Source organism: Rhinolophus sinicus, chromosome 1 (genome assembly GCF_057876585.1).
Source record: "Rhinolophus sinicus isolate RSI-liver-muscle chromosome 1, RSI-T2T, whole genome shotgun sequence".
NCBI classification, from domain to species: Eukaryota; Metazoa; Chordata; class Mammalia; order Chiroptera; family Rhinolophidae; genus Rhinolophus; species Rhinolophus sinicus.
Genome location: NC_142501.1, coordinates 194,521,480 through 194,547,531, shown reverse-complemented (window position 1 = coordinate 194,547,531; position 26,052 = coordinate 194,521,480). Strand labels below are relative to the sequence as shown.

The 26,052-nt window shown below is 40.5% G+C and overlaps 1 protein-coding gene across 13 annotated transcripts in view; it reads left to right on the top strand.

Annotated features, from left to right (window-relative positions):
- The first annotated feature begins 2,365 nt into the window (after positions 1-2,365).
- PCDH7 (protocadherin 7) overlaps positions 2,366-26,052 on the top strand; it is a 402,244-nt gene continuing 378,557 nt past the window's right edge. For 12 of the 13 annotated variants that reach the window (XM_074322183.2, XM_074322180.2, XM_019733858.3 and 9 more), the window contains exon 1: positions 2,366-6,620. In XM_074322183.2, the coding sequence (XP_074178284.1) occupies positions 3,447-6,620 (3,174 nt within the window). In that variant the 5' untranslated portion in view covers positions 2,366-3,446. Of the gene's footprint in view, positions 6,621-12,855; positions 13,323-26,052 lie in introns of those variants that run through there. The other variant, XM_019733862.3, reaches the window with a different exon arrangement.

The following is a 26,052-nucleotide window of genomic DNA, read 5'->3' as shown; positions in this document are numbered from 1 at the left end:
TGATACACCAGTTTGCCAGATATAAGGGGGATTTGGCGTTACTGCCACTTAGCTGGCCCGGATGGCGCTGCGGCGCCCGCCTCCGGCCCCTCCCCTCTCATTCCCTTCCCCCCACCCAACTCCAGACTGCGGCGGTGCGCACTGAGCCTGCGCGCGGGGCTTTTCTCGCTGATGCTGCAGATACAGTGCTGCGAGGCTCGAGTGGCGGCGGCTGGGAGGGGGTTGGGGGAAAGGCCGGGTTCCCCGCCTGGCCCCGGAGGAGGAGCCGCTACCCCCCGTGTGCTGCTGCTTTAGCTGACTGGAAGATACCAGCTCCCTCGCACATAGCACACACTTCCACCTCCGCGCCTCTACGATCCACCCTAGGGAGAGCTTGGAAATCTCTGCCGCCTCTACCCCCATTCCTGCTGGCTGCGCCCGCCCAAACAACCGCGCGCTACATCTGCTCGTAGACTTTATTGGTGTTTGTCTTATTTAAATCATTCTGCCTCCTCACACAGGTCTCGATACCCACTCTAAACAGATTTTTTTTTTCTTTTCGCTTTAAATTTTCCTTTAAGGGGGGGCACTTCAATGCCTATAGATTGGACAGGCGAGCTGAGGACCAACCAAATTCCAGCAAACAGCCCCTTTTCTCTTTTGAGATGGTAAGAATTCTCCTTAAATATCTACTGCCTGTTTTAACCCCCTTACACCTAGCGGGCCCCCCTCGTTTAACCGCCGCCGAAATAAATGAAGAGTAAAGGGCTACAGTTCAGATAACATAACTAGAACCGAGATTTGATGGAGCGGGTTCCGGTGGCCCTGACTGAAAACTGGGGAAGCCTCGCGTGGTGGAATACCACGTACGATCAAGTGGCACAAAGTCAAAAGAAGGAAAGAAAAGGACCTAGGAACACTTCGGTACACAAAGTTGTTATTAAAGTTTATTTCCCTTTTATCCAGATAGGTGACGCTACGCTTTGCCAGTTACTAAAGGCTGCCGGGTTTTGCTGAGAAAATAATACCGAGGCTTCAAACATGCGTTTTTTCCCCAGGCGCGCGCTCACACACAAGGTCTATCCCAGTAAGCAAGCACAAGGGCAGGACTGCCAAGCTTTTAAACAAAGACAGGCACCTCTACCACCCCCGACCCCAGTCCTCCGAAGTCTGCGCTCTCAAAAAAGGATCCCCCTCCCGCTCTCTGGAGTTGAATGTTCTCTTAACCATTGCAGCCCTTCCGGTTTCTCAGACATCAGCGGGGCTCCCTGGGCGCACGCGGGGCCCTCTAAGCCACCGGTAACCGTGCCATAACCGAGACACTAACTCGCAAACCCGAGATACTTGGTGGGGTGGGGGACATCCTCTGAAAAATGGGAGAAGGGGAAATGTTTCCTGACATCCGCTCCAGCGCTCTCACACACGCACTCGGCATTAGATAGAGGAGGAATTTTACCAGCCCGAGGGAAGGAAAGCAACCCCCCCCCCCCCCCCCAGACAATGGCTACACACGCTGGAGAAGGGGAAGAGGGGGCGGGGGCCAGACTTTGGCTTACGGGAGACTGGCTGGGACTGTGCATACTCGGAGTGACCCCCAGAGCAGAAGCTGGGCTTTTCGGAGCGCGGTGGCTGACAAGTACTCTCTCCTGTCTCCCTCCCCGCGACACTCCTCCCTCCCTCTCTGCGAGTGTGTAGTTTCTGCTCCACTGCTGTTATCGCCGCCGCCGCGCCGCCGCCGCAGCAGCGGCAGCATCAGGGACAAGCTTGAGCAGCGACAGAGCCAGCGAGCTCCCAGCAGCAACCACCACTTTGGGCAAACTTGTGGGTTTCCGGCTTGCGGGTAGTGAGCGGGAGCTTCCCACTTGCCATTCAGTATCTTCGAGCTGTGACAGGCCAAGGGGCGGCGGGAGCGCCCGCACCAGACGCCAAAGGGGACGAGACAACTACGGAATTCACCCGCCGTGCCAGGGCACTTCCGAGGCAACAACCGACTGGCACTTTTACACCCTTGGCAAACTGTTTTTTGTTTTTTTTTAAGCTACTTGGCAGCTGTCTCTGACTCCACCTCCCCCTCTACTCCCTCCCCAATGCCTTTGGCTTTTCTTCGGAAATCCGGACAGAATTGGGCATCTTTGTTAATTGCCGTTGGGGGAGCCGGGCCGGGGGATTTCGCCCGGCCAACGTCGCCTGCGCACAGAACCTGGTTTGCTCACCTTTGAACTGCAAAGGGATCAAGTTCAGCTCGAGTTGTTTGCATCGGGACTGGGAGGAAGGAGAGGGAGCGTGCAGGAGAGAGAGTGGGAGAAGGGGAAAGGGGAAAGGAGAGGAGGGAGGAAAGAGGAGGAGGGAGGAGGGAAAGGGAGGGAGGGAGGGGAGGGAACGGAGAGAGCGGGAGGAGAGAGAGGCTGCAATCTCCTCCCTGAATCGCGCACAGCGCTGCAGATCCCAGTGCTCCGACATGCGGGCCGAATGCAGGTGAGGAAAGGCACGGACTCTGCGGCTGCGAACCCAAACTTGGGCACCGCGCGGTGCGCACGGCTCAGCCTTCGCCCCCGCCGGCGAACTGCTGCTGCGGTTCCAGTCGGCGGCTTCGTGACTAATGACCTTGCGCAGAGTTGTTAAGAAAAAAGAGAAAAGCAAGATTTCGGGAGTGAGAAGGGACTGACTCTCTCTGGGCGTCTCTGAAGATGGCTAGGGCTGCTCTTCCGCGCGAGGGGAGAACCCGGACGCGGACCGCTCTGTAACGGGGGTGGTCTCAGCTGCATGGTGCCCGAAGCGACCTGACCGGGATTTTTCGTTCTGGGTCGGTGGATTGGCTCCCCAGCTGCCTGAGCGGAGTCGGAGTTGAGACTGGCTTGTTGCTGACCCCAGCGCCTAGTGTAAGGAAGCGACTCACGTTTGCCTGGGCAGCCGGAGCAGAAGCTGGAGCTGGAATGAGTGGCTGAAACGTGAATTGGACTCAACTCCAGTAGCAGCAGCAAAGACGAGCAGGGTTGGCAGGCGGGGGAGGCTGCAGGCTTGCTCCCCGCCGCTTTCCCGGCTCCACCGCCCTCCTGCCGGAGCGGTACCGGCCCCTTCCGACTGAGTGGGGACGGGAGCCCGGTATCCTCCGTCCGCTGCAGGGATGACTCCGGGGGGGCGCCGAGCCAGCGGCGCGCAGTGTCCCGTGAACTGTGAGTACTGCGACTGAACGGCGGCCGGTGAGCGGGCGATTAGCACCCATTGCATGAATTATGAAACAATAACTTTCGGAAGAAACAGGAGAGGGGAAAAAAGAAGTACCTATCACTGGTTCCCCCTGGCCGACTCTGCACGCTGCTCTTGCCCCCTCCCTCCTCTTCCTCTCGCTTCTTCTTTCCTTTCCCGGAGAGGGGAGAGGGCTAGGAGGGCAGGCGACCGGCCCCGGAGGAAGGGGGCGCAGAGGGGGCTGTGATTAGAAGGAGCAGTAACAGCAGCAGCAGGAGAAGATGCTGAGGATGCGGACCATGGGATGGGCGCGCGGCTGGTGCCTGGGCTGCTGTCTCTTCTTGCCGCTTTCGCTCAGCCTGGCGGCCGCCAAGCAACTCCTCCGGTACCGACTGGCGGAGGAAGGCCCAGCAGACGTCCGCATCGGCAACGTCGCCTCGGACCTGGGCATCGTGACCGGCTCGGGTGAGGTGACTTTCAGCCTGGAGTCAGGCTCGGAGTACCTGAAGATCGACAACCTCACGGGAGAGCTGAGCACGAGTGAGCGGCGCATCGACCGCGAGAAGCTGCCCCAGTGTCAGATGATCTTCGACGAAAACGAGTGTTTCCTGGACTTCGAGGTGTCGGTGATCGGGCCCTCCCAAAGCTGGGTGGACCTGTTTGAGGGTCGGGTCATCGTGCTCGACATCAACGATAACACGCCCACCTTCCCGTCGCCCGTGCTCACCCTCACGGTAGAGGAGAACCGGCCAGTGGGCACGCTCTACCTGCTGCCCACCGCCACGGACCGTGACTTCGGCCGCAACGGCATTGAGCGCTACGAGCTGCTCCAGGAGCCCGGGGGTGGCAGCAGCGGCGGCGAAGGCCGGCGCGCCGGGCCTGCAGACAGCGCCCCCTACCCCGGGGGCGGCGGGAACGGCGCGAGCGGTGGCGGCCCAGGCGGCTCCAAGCGGCGGCTGGACGCGCCAGAGAGCGGCGGCGGGACCAACCCAGCTGGCCGCAGCAGCGTGTTCGAACTGCAGGTGGCCGATACCCCGGATGGCGAGAAGCAGCCGCAGCTGATCGTGAAGGGGGCGCTGGACCGCGAGCAGCGCGACTCCTACGAGCTTACCCTGCGAGTGCGAGACGGTGGCGACCCGCCTCGCTCCTCCCAGGCCATCCTGAGGGTGCTCATCACCGACGTGAACGACAACAGCCCCCGCTTCGAGAAGAGCGTGTACGAGGCTGACCTGGCGGAGAACAGCGCCCCGGGGACCCCCATTCTGCAGCTGCGTGCCACCGACCTGGACGTGGGGGTCAACGGGCAGATCGAGTACGTGTTCGGGGCGGCTACCGAGTCGGTGCGACGGCTGCTGCGCCTCGACGAGACGTCCGGCTGGCTCAGTGTCCTGCACCGTATCGACCGCGAGGAAGTGAACCAGCTGCGCTTCACCGTCATGGCCCGCGACCGCGGGCAGCCCCCCAAGACCGACAAGGCCACCGTGGTTCTCAATATCAAGGATGAGAACGACAACGTGCCGTCCATTGAAATCCGCAAGATTGGGCGTATCCCACTCAAGGATGGGGTGGCCAACGTGGCCGAGGACGTTCTGGTCGACACCCCCATTGCCTTGGTGCAAGTGTCCGACCGAGACCAAGGCGAGAATGGGGTGGTCACCTGCACCGTGGTGGGAGACGTGCCCTTCCAGCTCAAGCCGGCCAGCGACACAGAGGGTGACCAGAACAAGAAAAAGTATTTCCTGCACACTTCGGCCCCTTTGGACTATGAGACCAACCGGGAGTTCAACGTGGTCATAGTGGCGGTGGATTCAGGCAGCCCCAGCCTCTCCAGCAACAACTCCCTGATTGTCAAGGTGGGAGATACCAACGACAACCCTCCCGTCTTCGGACAGTCGGTGGTGGAGGTTTACTTTCCTGAGAACAACATCCCTGGCGAGAGGGTGGCCACAGTGCTGGCGACAGACGCTGACAGCGGGAAAAACGCGGAGATCGCCTACTCGCTGGACTCCTCTGTGATGGGGATTTTTGCCATCGATCCGGATTCTGGAGACATTCTTGTTAATACGGTGCTGGACCGCGAGCAGACTGACAGGTATGAGTTTAAAGTTAACGCCAAAGACAAAGGCATCCCGGTGCTGCAGGGCAGCACCACGGTGATAGTTCAGGTGGCTGACAAGAATGACAATGACCCTAAGTTTATGCAGGACGTCTTTACCTTTTATGTAAAAGAAAACTTGCAGCCCAACAGCCCCGTGGGGATGGTCACTGTGATGGATGCTGACAAGGGGCGCAATGCGGACATGAGCCTGTACATAGAGGAGAACAGTAACATTTTTTCCATTGAAAATGACACGGGGACCATTTACTCCACGACGTCTTTTGACCGGGAACATCAGACCACATATACGTTCAGAGTCAAGGCTGTGGATGGAGGAGACCCTCCCCGATCTGCCACAGCCACAGTCTCTCTCTTTGTTATGGATGAAAATGACAATGCTCCCACAATTACCCTTCCCAGAAACATTTCCTACACTTTACTGCCACCTTCAAGTAATGTCAGGACAGTGGTAGCTACAGTGTTGGCAACAGACAGTGATGATGGCATCAATGCAGACCTTAACTACAGCATTGTGGGAGGGAATCCCTTCAAGCTATTTGAGATTGATTCCACCAGTGGTGTGGTTTCCTTAGTGGGAAAACTCACCCAAAAGCATTATGGCTTGCACAGGTTGGTGGTGCAAGTGAATGACAGTGGGCAGCCTTCCCAGTCCACCACGACTCTGGTGCATGTGTTTGTCAATGAAAGTGTTTCTAATGCAACTGTGATTGACTCCCAGATAGCCAGAAGTTTGCACACCCCACTTACCCAGGATATAGCTGGTGACCCAAGCTATGAAATTAGCAAACAGAGACTCAGCATTGTCATTGGGGTGGTTGCTGGAATTATGACAGTGATTCTCATCATCTTAATTGTAGTGATGGCAAGGTACTGCCGGTCGAAAAATAAAAATGGCTATGAAGCTGGCAAAAAAGATCACGAAGACTTTTTTACACCCCAACAGCATGACAAATCTAAAAAACCTAAAAAGGACAAGAAAAACAAAAAATCGAAGCAGCCTCTCTACAGCAGCATTGTCACTGTAGAAGCTTCTAAACCAAATGGACAGCGGTATGATAGTGTCAATGAGAAGCTGTCAGACAGCCCTGGCATGGGCCGCTACCGATCTGTTAACGGTGGGCCTGGTAGTCCTGACCTAGCCAGGCATTACAAATCTAGTTCCCCATTGCCTACTGTCCAGCTTCACCCCCAGTCTCCAACTGCAGGGAAAAAACACCAGGCAGTACAAGATCTACCACCAGCCAACACATTTGTGGGAGCAGGAGACAACATTTCAATTGGATCTGATCACTGCTCTGAATACAGCTGTCAAACCAATAACAAGTACAGCAAACAGGTAAGCTGCATCCCAGTATATTTAAATATCCCAGAGAGGGCTAATAAGTTGGAGACAGAGCATGTTCTGCGAAGTTTGGTCTTCTCTTTTTTAAAGCTGTGATTTAAAAGTTTAATAGCAGGAATTGAATGTTAATTCATGCACCATGAATATGGTAGAGGTCATCTATGCAAGGTGGCCACTGTATTTTGCAAGTTAGACCAACGTTTACTAAGCTACTAAAGAAAATATTCAAAGTAGATGATATTTTGTACCTCTTTGTACTTGACAGCCCCAATTCATCTTACATGGTTTGTTTCCAGAATGTGTGTGTGTGTGTGTGTGTGTGTGTGTGTGTGTGTGTGTATGTATATATATATATATATATATATATATATATATATATATATAGTTTGGGTGGTTAGCTTTAACCTAAAATTATTTTATTTTGTGGCTTCTAAGTGGATAATTGCATACAGAGAGAAAATTTCTAGTTACTACTGGTGTCTACGCAACTTGAACACTATCAAGTTTTAGCTGCGTTACACATTATGCAGGATTTTACAGATAAACGGGTGCTGACTCATGCAAATGTTGTACCAAGTGTGAGATACTGAAATACTGACTATGTTGACAAAATTGCTGGTTTAAAAATGTTTCATGATATGCAAATATCATGCAAAATCACATTTTTAATATTTTGATATCTAACAATTTGATTTCTATGAGGTTATGCAGTCAGCATTTGCATTCTTCATGTTTGGTATTAAAATTTTATAAGCAAAAGTACACTTTATGAACCACGTATCATTTAAGCCAAGTAACACAAATATTCGTGTTCCATGCACTGTGTGCAAGAATATTTGGGTATGCATTGTAATATACTGAAACTATGAAGGTTGTATGGAATATTTGGCACAGTTGTTTCTCAGTGAAATGTGGAAACAATAAAAAAAGTATATATCGAGATACTTCAGAAAATATAAATTTTATTTTTGAAAATTTTGCTTGTGTGATATATGTAATACTCATGAAGTTTACTTTGTACACCCACCAAATTTTGACACACAGCAACTAAAATCTTTGGGAAACTTCTGTGTCTTAATGCTTTAGCAACTCCACAAATAAATCTGCTAATAAATCAATTGTTTCTTAACTCTAGAACTGATCTCAAGAAACACATTTATAACTGTCAGATAATATTGAATAATAGTTTTTCTATTGAATATGCTTTGCATGTGGAATGTGATCCGAAAAGAATTGAGGCAAAGAAAAGTTATTTTATAGCCTCATTAAAAATGTTATTGATGGGCATGTTAAATATATTACAAAACAAGAGATATTAATTCCTTATTGCTTTTATAATTTTAAAAATTAGTTTCTAAATAAATATTTTCTGTATGTAATACTTTATTGTAGCTATTTGGATAAGAAGAAACAGTTACTATGCTTTTATATCCAATAATCAAAGCAATCCAAGAAAACACAGGCTTGCACTACATTGCATTAAGTAACTTTTGAAAATATGTCTTTTTGATGCACGTGAGCCTGAGTTATTTATTTCTTTTAAACTGAAATTTGACAAGTGGAAAGTTTATATAAGTTGTGTCATCCCTTTATCTGGAGTTAGCAGCTGATTTTGTTTTGTTCTGTTTTGTAAACAAGGACAATTCCAGTTAAAATAATAGCACTTTTGTAAGATTAGTTATAAACACCCATAAATAAATTGAGATCTGTAGAAATTTCCCCAGAAAATGGTAATTTGTAATGCAAAAGCCTGTGAAGAGATCTCAGTGCAGAATATTTACTTCTCAGCTGTCATCCTAATAGAACTTTTTGTCTTGTGGCTGAATGCCATTTGCATTCTAAATTGTGGAACCTTAAGCATTTGAGTGGACACATCAGTGGCAGATTTACAGATGATTTTATGTAACTATCTCATGTTCTGCTCTGTCACCTAAGCTTTGTTTGACTCATCAACTAGGATTAGCTCTATATTCTTGAATATTTAAAACAGTCAATATCAAGACTGTTGTGGCATCCTGTTTAAAAGGCAAAGTGATATGCTTATAAATAAACAAATGTATGGTGTTAGTCTCTTAGATGAGCAAAAAAGTCCACATGCCATACAAAGCCACTGAAATAAATCATGCAATTTGCCAAAAGTGACTTTGGAAAATTTGTATGTCGTTAGGTATTCAACAGATGTATAAAGTTTTAACCACAATAAATAGCAGACCTAAAATGAAATAAAGGTGAATGGAATACATTCCCCTTAATGTAATTGATAATAGTAATTGATACGCTTCATCTCAATATTGCTGTCAGGGGACAAGGGATCTGTTTACAAAGTTACATTCTGTTTAGACATCTGACATAATAAACAGGATCTTTTTTTGTTCTGATTTTTGTTTGTACCATAAGTAGATGATTTTCTATTTCTACTTTAAAAAGGCGTTATCTTTAGTTTTTACATACTGCCACAATGTATTTTCTTTGAGTACACATGATGTAAAATAAAATTTTAAAAAATTAATACAGGGTTTTGTTATAATTTCCCCTCTTTGATACTGAATTTAGCTAAGGAAAATCTTGAGGGTTGCCGTCTTTTAATTCCTTATTGTAGGAATTAATTAAAACTCTGAGATTTTATTTGATGGAAAGCCTTTATTTTATTTATACGTTTCCGGAATTGCCTTATCATAGTTCTTTACTTGTGATATAATGGAAGTGGTGCCAGTTACAGTGTTCAAAATTAAACATTTTGAAGTGTTGCTTCGAAGTCCTCTTAACAGTTACATTATAATAAGTAATTATAAGTAAACAGCTTTGTAGAAATAAAAGTTTGTAAATAATGCCCCCCCACACACACACACACACGTTTTGGTTTGTTTTCACAGCTCTAGAGCTATTCAAATAAAGCTTCTATAGTTACTAGTGGGCAAAAGCTAGGAGATGTGTGTTGCAGAGCTGCTGGAATTATTTCTAAAATTCATACATTAGGAAAACTGATCATTAGCCCAGGTTTTTGTAGTGTAGACCTTTCCAGTTGAAACCATTGGTCTCAAGTAAATAATGTGTCAAGTTGAGCAAACCATGGGTCATTGACAGCATTACTAAGACTAAGTATCCATCTTTTCATTTCATTCTTCCTTTGCTTGGTTAACCTGGTCTTGGTGGTTTTTAAAGTTTTGTGACCCGGAAATACAACTGTGTATTTAATTTGTAAAATAAAAGCAGAAAAATTCAACTTTTCTATTTATTTTAAAATCTCTAGTGCTTTACCGGGTTCAGTATTTTTTCAATTTTCTTAAAAAATTAACATAATTCCAGAATATTAGTAGACAATATAAAAGTGTAATTACCACTTTGCTTATTATGTTCATGTCCTTTGAGTTTATCCTGGATATGCTGTTATTTAGATAATGCACTGGCAAGTAAAAATTTTATTGTACTTAGTAAATGGAAAGCAAGGTACTTTATTTTTGGCAAGAGTATAAAGGATACAACTTGAATAAGCATTAATTTAAAAATCCATTTGTAGCTGATCCTGAAATATTTGAGAAAAATTCATATTAACTCCAATGACAGTTTTCCTTGCGTAAAGAACTGCAGAACATAGTCTGAATAATGTTCTCTTTAATTGATCAAATTGTGCTCAGTATTCATTGTATATATTCTTAATAAAGTATATGGCACATTTTTTATTTTAATTACTTCAATTTTGGAAGCAAATGGATGATGTGACTTGCCATCATCTATTAGAGTTCTAAGCCCTGAGAAAACTAAATATCAATTTGTGTATGTATCATATACTATATATGTTAGAGCGGAAATGCATCTGCAAAGTGATGCCAACCACAGCTTCCACTTTTAATTCTGTAAGCATAATTTGTACAATATGGTTCTCCTGTCTGTAACCAAGAGGGCTTTCAAAGCCACATTGAATCTGCATCTGGTGGGATTTCTGGTATCTTCGGCTTAATAGTATAGACAAGAGGCTAATTGATGAAAGTTAGGCTGTATCTTTAGTCAGGAAGTATCTACTAAAGCAATATGACCTGGATCTCTGGATGAAATAAGGAAAGGGTAATCCACTGATTTGATCGTCAGTGAATATACAAATTTTTATGGAAGTCTAGATATGACAATTTGAGCCTTGTCTTAAGCCAGTTAAAGACTTAGACATAAGACCACAAAATCAATTTAAAGATTTTAAGCAGAACGTGCAGCTGGATAAATATAGCCAAATCATTCTTTCTTGTTATCTTTCTGTTTTTGAGTAATTGCATATTTCAAAAGTATGCACATGGTATAGATGGAAATCTTTCTCTCCCTCTCTCTCGCTCTCTCACACTCTGTCTCTCCACTTCCCTTCCACACACACAAACACATAGAAATGAATTCATATAAATGAACTATGGTGCCATTAGACTTTTATTTCACTGTGGTATTCATAGACTGGTATGCGAAAAATATTTGAACTTTAAACTCATGCAAAATCAAAATATATCATAATTAACTGCTTAATGTCTGTATCTAAAATAACTAGAATCATCACATTTTAGAATTAAAAAAATGTCAACTAAACCAGTCTCCTCATTTTATAGAACAGGAGACTGAGGCCTGGTATGCAAAAGTAATTTGATTGCGATCACAAGATTATCCGGGATATAATGTGGACTAGAGTCCAAGTTATGGAATACAGAGTCTATTGTTGTTTTTTATTATCATACTAACTCTAGGAAAAAAGAAATTGAATTTCTAAAACGCTCTCTGTATATATTTCAATAGTGACAGAAATCTGTTGAGATTTACTTATGTATGTATAACTGTATTATTTGGCCATGTAGACTGACATTTTTACAATAGGATATAATCCTGCTCTAGGCTCTAGTTTTTTTCTGTTAAATTATTGGGCACATTGTAGCTCAAATTTTATAGATTTTTAAAAGCAATTAATATTTGTTTTCCCCTTACGTAAGATAGCAATTGATGATATACATTAAAGTAACTTAACATGGTTTAGAACATATATTCAACAAGTTAATTGACAGAATTTGTCATTGTAGCAGAACAGTGACAATAGATGTAAGTACCTATCTAGCATTTAGTATATCCTCAATAAAAACATATTTTCCATGGACATTAATAAAATCTTTCTATACATTATATATGAAACTTCCTATGTATTCTCATCGGGATAGTGTTTCAGCCTTTCCATCAATACTGATGATTCCCTTTGGCTGCTATGCTCCTTTGCATTTTTCCAACTCTGCACATACCAACTCTGCACTTACCTTAGTGGCATCCATAATACACAGTTGTGAACTAACTTTTCCTTTAAATTTGTTTTCTAGCAAATGTTTAGAAGAACGACACTTGTTATTTTTTAATTGGATTGCCTCCTTGATAGGCAGTTAACAAATCTAGTGTATTAGATTCTAAATTTACGTATTAAGATATAAATGATTAAATTTATAAATTTCAAAATGAAATCTGAACTATTTTTAAAATTAAATGTAACGTGACGAAACCATTGCTTTGCCATTGCCACCAATGCTGTTAGGCGTTTTAACATCATTTTTTTTCCTCCCTGGGAGAGAGTAGTGGTAGAGGTTTGTAAGAAATTTAGCATAATCCTTGTTTAGAGCTTTATGTTTAAGCTGTGTATAACCAATTTCTAGACTGTAGCAAGGCTCCCCATCCATTAATTTATGATAACTGTATAGAAATTGTAAGATCTGTCTATATATATATTTTTGAGTCAGCTTTGCTTTTCTTTCTTATTTATTTTAAAAGCTCTTAGAATCTTTTCTAAAGCAGGAACTCGGTTTCAGAACATTACACAGTGCTTTATTTAGCATTAGTGTTGTGGGAGAAATCACATTCCAAGAAGAATTGAGCTGAAACCACTAAAACTAATCTTAATTATCACTTCTGGTGAATTAATGTTTTAAAGGCAGAATAAAGCTTTATTTTCAGGAATTTAGTGATGTTTGTATTGAACTCCAATGCTGTGTACAAACAACACACACACAAAAAAAACTGTTAAAGCTTCCAAGTAGGGTTCATCTGACAAGTTAACTTCCCCCCACCCCCGTGCATATTTATTATTTACAAATGCATAATTTGCAAATAAATAAATCCTGCTTCAAAAGTTCTAGATCATTCCGATTGGGCATAAGACACTAGGGAACATTTCTTCATTTTTTTTTTCTTTTACCTGCATAAATCTTTATTTTCCTTCTTTCAGATGCGTCTACATCCATACATTACTGTGTTTGGCTGAATTCCACTCTAATATGATGCTCCATTATGCACCATACTCTGATGACCTTGCTACTCCGAAACCTGCTGGAGCCTGACCTTGGCCGTGGGGTATCAGCCAATCACTGCTTGTTCCACTTGTGCATTTGATTTTCAAGTTTGGTTTTTTTCCTCCTTGTTTAAGGAAAGATAGTATTAAAATAAATGAACCTAAAAGAAACAGTGTTAATAAAGAAATGTGCTACTAATGGATGTGTAAGTCACCAGGAACACCATTCTCAAAGAAGTAGTTAGCAGAACTTAATTGTGAAGTCTTTTAAAAATCCCAAAGCATATTTCAACAATGATTTTAAGACTCTGGCTTTGTGTGAACCAAGGAAAATTAAGTCTATTATGTCTTTGTCTATAATACATTAAATACCGACTTTCAATAAAATCTTAAATGGATCAATATTTTTAAAGTGTTATGTCATCACAGCCTTTTCCAGGCCAGTGAGACAGTTACACTCAGGGATAGTGTCTCTTGCTCATTCTGTGTGTGCATTTCTAAATACCACTGTGTGTGTGTTTGTGTGTGCTCTCACATATGTGTATACAAGGACTCGGAGAAATATTTATAAAAAACACTGGCTGTAAAACAAATTTGAGAGATTCATTTTGTGTTTAGCACAGGAACTGCCAGTGGATTGCTTTTTCCTTAATTTTGAAATACTCACCAAAGTAGCTATAGAATTTTCAAGGTGTTTGTTTGTTTGTTTGTTTTTTCTTCAATTCCTTGGGAAAATTTGGAACCTTTTAGGTAGATCTACTGAAGTCACTGTGTTCACATTTAGAAGGCATATGTGGCTTCTTGTTTTTGTGGACTACATTTATCTGAAGGTTATACTATTTGATGTCAGACAACATAAATTCAAGCAGCTTCTGAGATTTCAGCATGTGACATAACACATTGTTGAGAGAGCAAGTGACTGAATTTGAGTTGTATAAATGATTTTCTAGCTAAGTCTTGGAATCCTCTTCCTCATCCCTCTATGTACATTTATGTCTCCATTTGTTATGTTGCATCTGTTCATGTGACTAACAATACGTGTTCCACATGTAAAATTGGACAATTTTATAATACATTTACCACATCATCTGCCCTATTAAGTTCTCCCCAAGTTTTGAAATACTGACCAACAATGCTAGATTCTTGAGATTTTTTGAGTGAATTATTTTTACTGTAAAAGCCCTTTAGGCAAAATAAATACATATTGTAACAACATTAAAGTTTGGACTGATAGGAAATGCACGCTAGCCCACGTAAATCTCTAATGTATGTATTTCAGGCTTTTTATTTTATTAGCTGTTTATTTAATTTTGCAAAAAGGAAAACTTCAGAAATATCATTGAGACTATAGTGAAATTCCTGACTATAACCTAACTACCCTCAACCTCTCATTTTATTTTGAGCCCAGGGCCCAGCGTAAGAAACTGGTGAAAAGAAATCTTACCACCTTCTGTTTCTTGGAAATGTCCTGTTTCTGCATCCTAAGTAGTAAATTTCCTTAGATGTACTTAAAACTGTGAATCCTGTTACAAATCGGATCAACTGAAAAACAAATTATAGACAAAAAAAGTCCAGAATTTGGGGATAACCTGATGTGCAACCATGTAGAGGAGATATTTATGAATACTTTCATAAAGAACATTCTAAGGTAACATTTTGCAAACTCGAGTTGCAATTCACTATTGGGGCATGAGTCAGTTTGTGAGTCTCTACCACATTAGAATAATATGAAATCAGAAAAATTCCTAGTACGTGAGAGTTAGTATTACCTTGTGTACCCTGTGTTTCAGTTGTGTTTGAGTACATGTGTGTTCCTGTTCTTGCTTGTGACGTTAAAAAAAAAAAAAGTTTTGTTCTGAAAGCAGTTGAAAGGGAACCATCACTGTAGATTGGGGTGGGAAATGGTGGCTCTCTACTATTACAATTAGAAAAACATAATAAATCAAAACAAAACATTTCTACATCCCCAAGGACTTTACTATTAAACTGAATCAAAATGGTCAACAGCAAACTATTACAGCAGCATTTATTAACAGCAAAAAGCTTTTGAGAAGTCTATTCTCTTTTTTTCTATCCTCTGCTTTTTTTTTTTTTTTTTTTTTTTATAATCTTTGAACATGTCCTCATTGGTTCCTACCCCTCCATAGACTTCCTTTCTGCCCCAACCCGTTCCCAACTGTTGTCATCCACCTCAAATCCCTTGACCAGCCTCTTTTGTGAATACTGGAATTTACCATTTGGGGAGGTGCCTGTGGTCAGATGAAGATAGACTCAGAACAAACCAACAATTCCCCTACATATTTTAGCATTTTGACATTTTACACAAGAAAATAATTCATTCTCCATTACAAAATCTAAAAAGGATTCACATCTAATATCCTCACTGGTACTGGGTATGTGAAGAATACTATGAGTCTCTGTCCTCATGGAATTAACATAGTACAAAGAAGATTATAGAACAGAAAAATGATAGATTATATGTGCATCACACTTCTTCAGTTTCAAAGCATTGAATCTACGTTTGCTGATTGCTCTTCAGAAACAATCTTCACAGCAATCTGTGAGAAACAGCACCATTAATTATTATTGCTGAGGTGAGGAGACTGAAGTAATGCACAGTTTTTTCACAACTCTGATAGAGCTTACTTAAGAAATTTACAAAGTCTATGAAGAAATATCCATATCCAGTTCGAATTCAAGAGTGCTGAAAGCATTTGGAGGAAGTTGTGAAATGTGTGCTTTCTGTTACAGTGTGTTTTCAGACTTATCTGGGTAAAACCTTCCTGAAAGGATTACTGAGAATAGGCCCAATTTTCCCAATCCTTACCAGTCATAAACTATACTTCCTACTATGCAAAAAAAAAAATTTAAAAAATGCTGTGGGTATAATTTGAAGATCCAAGTAATTAACGTGATGCATAAACAACTAGCTCATATATGATTTAAAAAAATACCCTCAAGAATTAGGCCATTCACTTGAACCCTAACTTTTATTTTTGAGGCTATCTCTAGAAAAAGGACCAAAGTCCTTGGGAAGTAATTCCACACTTTGAACTCTCTGGGAATAATCTTCTATCTCTAACTTTGCAAAACCCTTTTTCTTTGATGTGTGTGATGGTTTTTAGACATTCATTTTATAGAGAATGAGTTCATTTGCTCTATCTCTAATATACACTGCAAGGCTTTGGGATGTAATTAAAATGATGACGAGAACAGAGCCCTTGCCTTGATAGATAGGACAGGGCAGAAATAATACACATAAGTAAAGGGATATGTGAAACTTAGACGATTCCTCCCTACAAAGTGTGTCTTGTACATCACGGACTTCCCAGAGCGTACTAGAGTTCTCAGCACATAGGAGAAAGTCATAAATGTTTGTTGAGCGAATGACAAAGGGCCTTGACTTTGGTGCTAGGTGGCCTGAAGATCCATCCACGTTGGATCACAGGACGGTGGTGTGACCACTTTTACATCAGACTGGGAGCATACTAACTGTTATTTTCTTTCCCTGCTGGGTAGATGTCTTTGTGATAAAAGGCTACCTGCTGTGTTGGCTAGAATCCTTGCCTTCTCTGCAGGGTGTATGACTCTTGGTTCAGTAGCAAATGAGCAATTCTCTGATTTCTGCTCTTTCCTTAGTGATGTTGTAGACACCATACCCTTAAAAGAAATATAAAACTAACCTACAACAAATATTTAAGACAAGTAAGGGAGGCACTGGCCACACAGTAGACTTCTGACATATTTTGAGGGAGTAAAAAAAAAAGCATGAGAGCATATGGATTTTCACTTTCTGGAGATCCTTATCTGTGGAAAACATAGATACATCCATGCCCGAACACATCCATGAGTCTCTTATCTGTCAATTTATATATTCCTGCAGATGTTATTCATTCCCTGTGCCAACCCATGCTCTCTGATGAAGGAAAAGGTTCCATTTTCATTCTGACTGCCCATGGTGAGCAGCCATTTTTAAAGCTGAAAGCCTGGCATATCTGTAAAGAGAAACATGTACTTGGTTTTCTAAGGATGGAGATCTACAAGAGAGAAGATGACTTCATTTGGGAGCGATGGGCCACAGGTGAAGTAGGAGCTGAGAAATGCCTTACAACTCAAAGCCCTGCTATTCTAAGGAGCAGCTCTTTTAAATTGCAAATGACCTCTGAAAGAGTTCTCCTCTGTCTCTGGCATAGATGGATGCAAATTGTTTTAAGCGGATAACTAGGTCAACACCTCACAAAGATCAATAGTTCTTAAGAAATGGTGATTTTGATTAGGGCCTCGAGGAAGGGTATGAAGCCTGCAGTAGTTTAGAAGACTGAGGACTCTGTTAAGGCACCAACGTGTCAGGAAGGTGGGGGGAGATTATATCAGAAAACGGTATTCAGGCTAGACAAAGGCAAATGTCGGTGGCCTTGAATTTGGGCGCAGGCCCTGGTGACCATAAGGATGCCACTAAATGTCATGGCTTACTATGATTGCAATATTAGTGTCAAAAAGTAGTAAATGTCCCTGGCCTCCTATTACAGCCAGGTGTCGTGTTTTGGTTTCGTTTTTATTTTTAGTCCAGAACAAGGGTGTCCAAACTTTTTTCAACGTTTTTCACCAAGGGCCACATGCGGTAAAATACACAAACAGCCCGGCCACTCATTCGAGGTGAGGTACATATTGCCTCACCTGGTTTATTTAAGTAAACTAAGTATATTTTTGGAATTTGCTGCGGGCCAATAAAAAATGGATCGTGGGCCGCAGTTTGGACACCCCTGGTCTAGAACATCAGGTCCAACTGCTCTGCCTTCCTTCGTTTTCTCCCCCCTGCACTTTGGTTAGAAAGAAAGAAAGAAAGAAAGAAAAGAAAAGAAAAAAATACAACAGCATGGCAACACACTCACCTTTTCCCTACCAGTGTTATAAGATTACTGTAATCAAAATAGTTGCCGCAGTATCGTCATGTAGTTGTTTCTTATCCTAACTTAATTCTCAAAAATTGAGTTCTAGTATGTAGGTCTGTAGCCCAGAAACCTGAAGTTTTAACTCTTCCCCCCTTGTCAATTCTGACTGCAGAGGGCAGGTTACACTACCAAAATTCTAGGTGTAGAGCTCCTGAAACTCCTAACTTCTGCTTACTAGTTCATTCCTCAAAGGCCACTGGCACAATAGAAAACAAATGCTGGATACAGCAATCTGAAAAATCTGTCACCTTGCCCTGGCTCTGCCACTGACTGGCCAGTGTGACCTTGTGTAAGTCCCTTCACATCCTGAAGTCTTTGGAACTCATCTCCTGTCATTTTACGTAATACATAATAACCCCTGCTCTGATTACATGACAGGGTTTATGGCGATCACATAAAACAGTTGGGACTTGGCAAAGCATAAGGTGTTTCTAGTCATCTATGACTTTCTCAAAACCCTTCTTAAGATGCATTTATGCTTTTGGGGTATTTTCACTATTGTGTTTAAAAGTTGTATTGTTTTGTTTTGTTTTTTAATTTGTCCTAATCACTTGATTGAAGCCTCTTATATTCTCTTATCCTGATTGATTTCTTCACAGTTATGCTGATCCCTGATCAAGGTCAAGGTGCAACAAGAGTGTGTGCCTCTGCATGCTGATAGACACTGGCCATTGCCAAGTACTTCCAGTGCCTATTCACATCTCCATGGTAGAGAAAGAGAAGTAGCGCATTGCTATAAAGCAAGTAGTTTAGCAAAGGCTCATAGTAGTTTGAGGTTATCCATTTGATACTTAAAAAAAAAAAAATCACTTCACTTTTTATGTCTTTTTTTCTTCTTCCATGCAATATTTCCTGGGAGTGTTTTCCTTCATTCCTCATATCCAGCCTCTAACATTAACAGCGACCACTTATTGCACTTTTATTCTGTGCCAATCACTCTGCCAAAGGGTCTACTAGATTATATCACTTACTCTTAACACCTCCAGGAGGCAGGTACTGTAATTATCTGTATGTGACAAATGTAACTGGGGAAAAACACATCTGAACCGCTCCCAGAGCCCTCTGCTTCTACATACAGCAGGGGCTGGGCCCAAAGATACTACCTGTAGTCAACTCCCCTCCAACATATTTCTGTCTCCAAATCTGAGAATTATTAGCGTAGTAGTCCTGATCAATTTTAATTTACATATTTAGGCTCTTCTATGCAGTTTGTTCTAGTTCACAATTCCTTCTATGTATTCTCTGCAGGTTTAGAAGGGAGACTCTGTATTAGTCTGCTAGGAGGGCTGCTGTAACAAAATGGTACATAGACTGAGTAGCATAAACAACAGGAATTTCTTGTTTCACGGTTCTGGAGGCTAGAAGTACCAAGTTAAGGTTCCAGCAATTTGGCAGACAGAAAACTCGGGTTCTATCAGAATAGGTCCCTACCCTTATGATATTATATAAACATAATTACCCCAACAAAGGTCCTAACTCTAAATATAGTTACATTGGAGGTTGGGGCATCAATATATGAATTTGAGGGGACACAATTCAGTCTATAACAGAGTCCATTCTTGGTCCACACAAGAACACATTGGACCCTCCCATCATTTCTTCATTATCACACTTATCACATCTATAATTTGCATGCATGTGCATAAAAATTTGGCTTTATTTTTTAGCTTTTTATATCTAACTTTATGCATATCATTGAATGTTTTCTGCAATATTCAGCTTTCACAGGGATTTGTGATATTAAATAACATCTGAATTACTTTAATTTTGCCAACCAGTGAGTGCATACACGAGTATATTAATTAATATAAAATCAATATTTACATAAAACAGTCAAAAATTGTTCCATGAATGTAACAAAGTTCCTTTTAAATGATAATATTAATAGTTTTAAATTCCTGCTAAATTTTCAGCATTAAAGTCCAAATGAAAGGAAGTAGGAGTTAAGTGGTGAGGGACTATTTTGAAATGGCAATAATGTAGACTTAATCTCTCTTTTCAAGGGCCAGTCTCAATGGATTATCACACACAGTGGCATAATTAGTCTGACAAAGATCCAGTGGGTCAGGTTTCTCATGGCATACGGAAACTGCCAGGCATGTAAAGGAGGCTGGTACCACACTCTGAGCGACTCTTCACCAACTACGATGTATGCATGCAATACACTTTGTGTCGTGACACAAATCCATGGACACACTGAGGAATTTTTTTTCCATTGTGCTGTTTTTTTCCTTAATAAAATTAAACATCCATGTGATAAAATACATAATGAATAGGGTGGCAACTATATATGTGTCCAGTGGGCTGTACCAGGTGATGCTTTTGTTGGGGTGAAACAGGATAATCTCATGAATGTCAGGAAGAGGGATTCCTTCCTTTCTGTCCTTTGGCCAGAATTTCTGGGCAGCAGAGAAGCATAACAGCTGAATAAACTTTTAAAGCTTAGAAGTACCTTTCTAAGCTTCCTGAGTTAATTTTACATTTGACCCCTTATATTACCAATGGAGAGTTAATCATTTATTTTGTTCAGTGAAACGTTAATAATTATAAAGTTAGCTTTTTTGTTTTTTTTGTTTTTGTTTTGTTTTTTGTTGCACCTAAATCTGTTTTTCATGTATTTAGCTGTTGAATACAAAGATCAATTTTAGATACAAAGATCACATTTCTGTAGAGCATTAGGAAAAAAAGATGGTAATGCTATTTTTTCCAAACCTATGCACATACTATTAGGTCAGAAACATTGAAATTTACCTTTTTACAAAAACTTCTTGAGTTTTCCTTTAATATTTTATCTTTAATAAGAAGCTAGCATGAGTGTATGTTCATGAATATATAATATGTATATGCATGTATACACATACATACACAATACAAATTCAGAGATAATAATACAGTTAACATTTCAGAGAGCAAATATTTAATGTATGGCTAATTGTATGCCAATTATGGGATTATGTACAAGGCACTGGAGAAACAGCCAAATAGAAACAGACAAAAATCTCTTCCCCCATAGAGATTCAATTTTAGTGGGATAATGCATAAGTAATAACTAAACTTATATTGCATGCTATATAGTCTAATCACTGGTCAACATATTTTATATAAACTCATTAAATATGTACAACGACCCTATGAAGTAGTGCCTATAGTTATCTTTATTCTATACATGAGGAAAGTGATGCACCGTGGAGCTATGTAACATGCTCGTGGTCACAGTTTGTACAAAGTGGCAGAGCTGAGGTTCCAGTACAGTCTGACTACAGGGGCCACACTCATATGCATGTGCAAAGTAAACACTTCTATTTAATTGGCAAATAGTTCTATGAGAATGAGATTACATTCAAATGCTTTGGTGATAGTTCAACCTTCCTATTATAATACCTTTTACTCTATTCTTGAAATTTGGTCACTCAGTCCAATTATGTTTTTAGTGCCATTTTAAACCTTAGTCATAGTGCAAACTAAAAGATGGAAATGTAGATATTAGACTCGTAAGCACTTCCCTTCTTCCCTCTAACCATTCTGTGCTTTTGGGAGTGCCTCAGAAATTTATTTTTTTCCTTGTTATTTTATTTTAATAAGTTCATTTCATTCAGTATCCACAGTCTGTTATGTAATTACTATAACCAGGGAAAAAAAATAATTTTTGTGAATTGACATTTGGTTTAGGACAGGAAATGCCTTCAATAAAGAATAAAATTTTAACTAGAAAATTTTCAAAATGTACATATTGTTTACCTTTTACAAAAAAAAAAAAAAAAAAGTTTTTCACCTAGAACTTATTCTTTTTCCTAAGTATTCATAGTATTTGAAAGAAACCTAAGTGAAAGTGAATTTCTTATAAAAGATTTTCTGTAACTTATTCTGGTTTTCTTTAAATTAGGTGCTCATTATTAAACATTCAATTAAAATATGACCTACATCATTTCATTGCTTTTCTCCTAAAATACATTATCATTCTATTTCTTTACTTAAACTTTATATATATTTATTTATGAGACACATTTTCAATCACCTAAAATGCAGACGAGTACCACCAAAAGCCTGTCTGAAGTTGATACTTTATGACAATAATAGTGTACTAATTTCTTGCTGTAACGGCATTTTCTTAATGTGCTGATAATATTTTCATTATATTTGTTCAACTGTAGATGTCCCAAAATATGAACCTTTGTAATATAACTCTGGGTTCTTTTGTATAGTATCTCTGTACACTTGTGATCTGAATTGATTTTAGTATTATTGGAATGATTTAATTTTTTAAGCTTCAAAACCAGTGAATCACATTTCTGAGGGTGTTGTTGCCATAGCCCACTGAAGAATATGTAGGAAGTTGTTTCCTTAACAATAGATATTAAAAATATTTCCAGCATTGCAGTTATTTCCTATTAATGGAAAGTATGATAAGATGATAAGAAACCCTACTAATCCTCTCCAGACCACACTTAAATTCTTGCCGAGGGCAATAGACTACCTGGTTACCATTCGCTTAAATGTTTAACTTCCACTTAGGAGCGATCAATGTAAAGCCAAACTACTCTGGAGATGAATCAGTGTTGGTTATCGGTTTACTACATATGGGCATCATATGCATACATTCTAAAATCACTACATCAGTAGAGTATAAGCAAAGTAGAGGATGGAACAATTTGGTTTGCATTGAAAAGCTGGTTCAAATTGAATGTCTGAAAATGGACAATTATTTATGAATCTATAAACTTCAAAGTGTAGATGCTGATAACACTTTCAGGGAGGGAAAAAGAGAAGAAAAGACAAGAGCGCAGTGTGCTTTGTATAACCACCTGGTGAAATCCATCAGTCTGTATGTGTTCTCACTCTAGCAAAATGTTTCCTGGATATACTTTTTTTGTACCCATTTAGAGAAGTGTGCAAATTGTTTCCCGTCCCCAGTAGTAACAAGACTACCTATCTTACACAGTAAGCAAGACATAATGCACACATACGTGTTCTTGAGAATTCATGGCTATTCATTTTGAACATTTTGATTGTTCTCTTGTTACAAAAAAAAAAAAAAAAGAGTTGTTGACAGAGAACAAGGCAGGGATACCTAATGGCAAAGAAACATTGATAATCATGTTTAGCTTTTAGGAGAAGTAATTTAATGTGCATTTAGTTTTACTGTATTCTTATGCTTTCAAACATTATCTACAGAGTTGTTCGCTAATCATCAAATGATGTGATTCTTGAGGGACTTATAAGTGTCAACGTCCTACCGTGTCACATTACAGTAAGAGGGTAGCATACGCACCTTGTGAAGGAAGAGACATGGCTTGTAAAAAATAATCTGTACATAGTACCTTTCGAATCTACATGTGTATATATGTGTATGCATTTCTCTACTCTATCAGAAACACTCAGTTCTACATTTCAGGCTACAAAGATGCCATGCAAAGAAAATCAGTGGTTTGTGTGAAGTCTAAACAAAGGAAATCCAGCAATAGTTCTAGTCCTTAATTACTATGTCATGCATACTTGTGCACCTTACCTTGTGTTCAGTGTTGACCCGTGTGATGCTGTTTTGATCTCTAGTATTAGTAAGGACTAAAAGAGTGCTGCCAGTTGAGCTGTGAATTTTATTTTGATTTTGTTATACTATCAGAAAGAAAGAAATTATTCATCACATTCTGCTTCCTATAAAAGACACTAAAATTCAGCAAGATCCTCACATCCAAAAGCGTGACTTACCATATAATAATGCTTCTGCATTAGTGGATACAATCCTGGCTCAGCGGAAGATGCAGATTTTATAAGATTTATTTTGGTCTTGATCTCCGATGTTGAGCAGATTAGTCAATTTTTCTTTATCTCACTTTTCTGACTTATTTAAAACTCCATGGGAAATGCAATACACTAAAAATCAAAGAGTGAATCATTAGATATTGATGAATGTAGTATCTATTACATATTATAATAGACAAACTATCTGGGGGGAGGATGGAAGGAGAGTAAGCAGAAATGAAGTAATGATGCCAATGCTGAGCTAAGTATTTCCTTGAAGAAATAGGTGTGTGTTTTGTTGTTGTTGTTGTTTTTTAAAGAATACCTTGTTACCAAAAATAGCAGTGTTATGTTGTCATTTTATTCCTAGCACTCATCTGTGGAGGAGAATTGAAAATACTTTTTTTAACACTCAGAGTAAAAGCAGAAATATCTTATTGGAGAAAGGAGAAAAAACTACGCTTCAGAACTAGAAAGGAAAGCCTCAATTTACAAAAGGGAAAAAAATGAAGGATTTTGCTCAGGGGTCCAAAAGATGTTTGACTTATTCATTTTTTATCATTTAAGCTGGTTTCTCGCTGGGCCTTTTTATTGAATAATTGAAAAAAATGTGTGGGGAGGAACTTTTTCATCAAAGACAAAAGATAGGAAAAAAATAAAAGTACTAAGGGAATATAGATAGGAAGTTGTATCTTCTGTACTTTCATGATTGCCTACATTTCCACCTAAACTTAGAGTTGAAATGCTCTGAAAAAAATATCAAGCCCTGAGGAAAGTGCTGGAGAATAAAACAGAGCATCCTGTGTTTCTTCTCCCCACTCTCACTTTCTCTCTCTCTCTTTCTCTCTCTCTCTCTCTCTCATATGGAGGCACATACCCCTACAATTTCAAACTACGTTAAATTTTAAAATTGTTATAACTACAAAAATAAATCACTGTAGTGAGAATTGAAATTTTGGGGGGGTATTGGCAATTTTGAAAGCTGCTGTCAGAAAGAATATTACAGTAGTCCCCCCTTATCCTTGGGGGATATGATCCAAGAGCCCCCCCAGAGGATGCGTGAGACCACGGATAGTACTAAACCCTATATATACTATAATATATTTTTTTCCTATACATGCATGTCCATGATAAAGTTGAATTTATAAATTAGGCACAGTAAGAGATTAACAACAACAACTAATAATAAATAGAACAATTATAACAATAAACTGTAACAAAAGTTATTTGAATATGGTCAGTTTTTCTCTGAGAAAAGATATGATAACCTAGATGGCTACTTTGTGACTAACTGGTGAGTAGCTCTTACACAGTGAGCCGTAGCTGGACAAAGAGATGACTCACGTCCTGGGCGGAACGGTGAGAGATTTCATCAGACGTTCAGAACAGTTCAAAATATAAAACTTAGGAATTGTTTATTTCTGGCATTTTTTTTATTTAATATTTTCACACCACAGTGGACCATGGGTTCCTGAAATCATAGAAAGAAAAAAAAAAGTGAATAAAGGGGGACAGCTATATTAATCATCTCCCTAGATTTCAGTTTGCGGAGAAAGATTGTTAGAATGGTGACTTCAGCAAGGTGAGCATGCTGCACTTAGCAATCTTCCTGAAAGACATCAAATTGTAGGCAATCTGTGTCCTGATCCTTTAGCAGCATCTGCAGTGGAGTCAGCTTATGATAGTCCGAGGTGTTGCTCTTCTCTTTCCCCAGTTCCATCTTGTATGCTTTAATGCTTGTTCTGTCTTCATCACCCTCCACCCACCCCCCCACCCCCACCCACCCCCGAGCAAACCAAATTGTCCCATTGTCTCAGTGGAAGTTAGATGTCATTAAGTACCAAGCAGCCAAGTGATAAGAATATTTTAAACATTGAATGTTTTTGAAGTTTTCCGTATCCCAGCTGCATTGAGAAAGCTATAAAGGACTAACAAATTTGGGATTTTCCCTTTTACCAGAAAGTTTCCAATAATCCTTGGCCATATAAGTAAAACTTAGTAAAAGCAACAGTAGAACTCAAAGTTTGCCTAAGATGTGTCTTTCCCAACCTATATGATTCTATATAAGGAGGGGCTTTCAATTAGACTGCCGGAAGTTGCATGCCCAAATGAGTGTTGTTTATTCATTTATTTAACCCCCAATTATTGATGTACCATTGTACTAGGAATATAAAGTAGGAGCTCACAATCTTGTGGACGTGACAGGCTTGTAAAGAAATAATTATAATGTAGTATGATAAGGGTTATAATAGGTACCCTGGGAAGGACTTATTGACTCCTAGGAAGGTTGACAATTGACAATTACCTCACAAGGAAGTTATGATATGGCTTTAATTGCTTTCTCCTGCATGAGTCCTGCATTAATCTTGCAACCTTGTCCTCAGGGCATTAACTATTCTCCTTGGAGCTGAGTTGGAATGTATTTTCTTCACACCCCATCCTT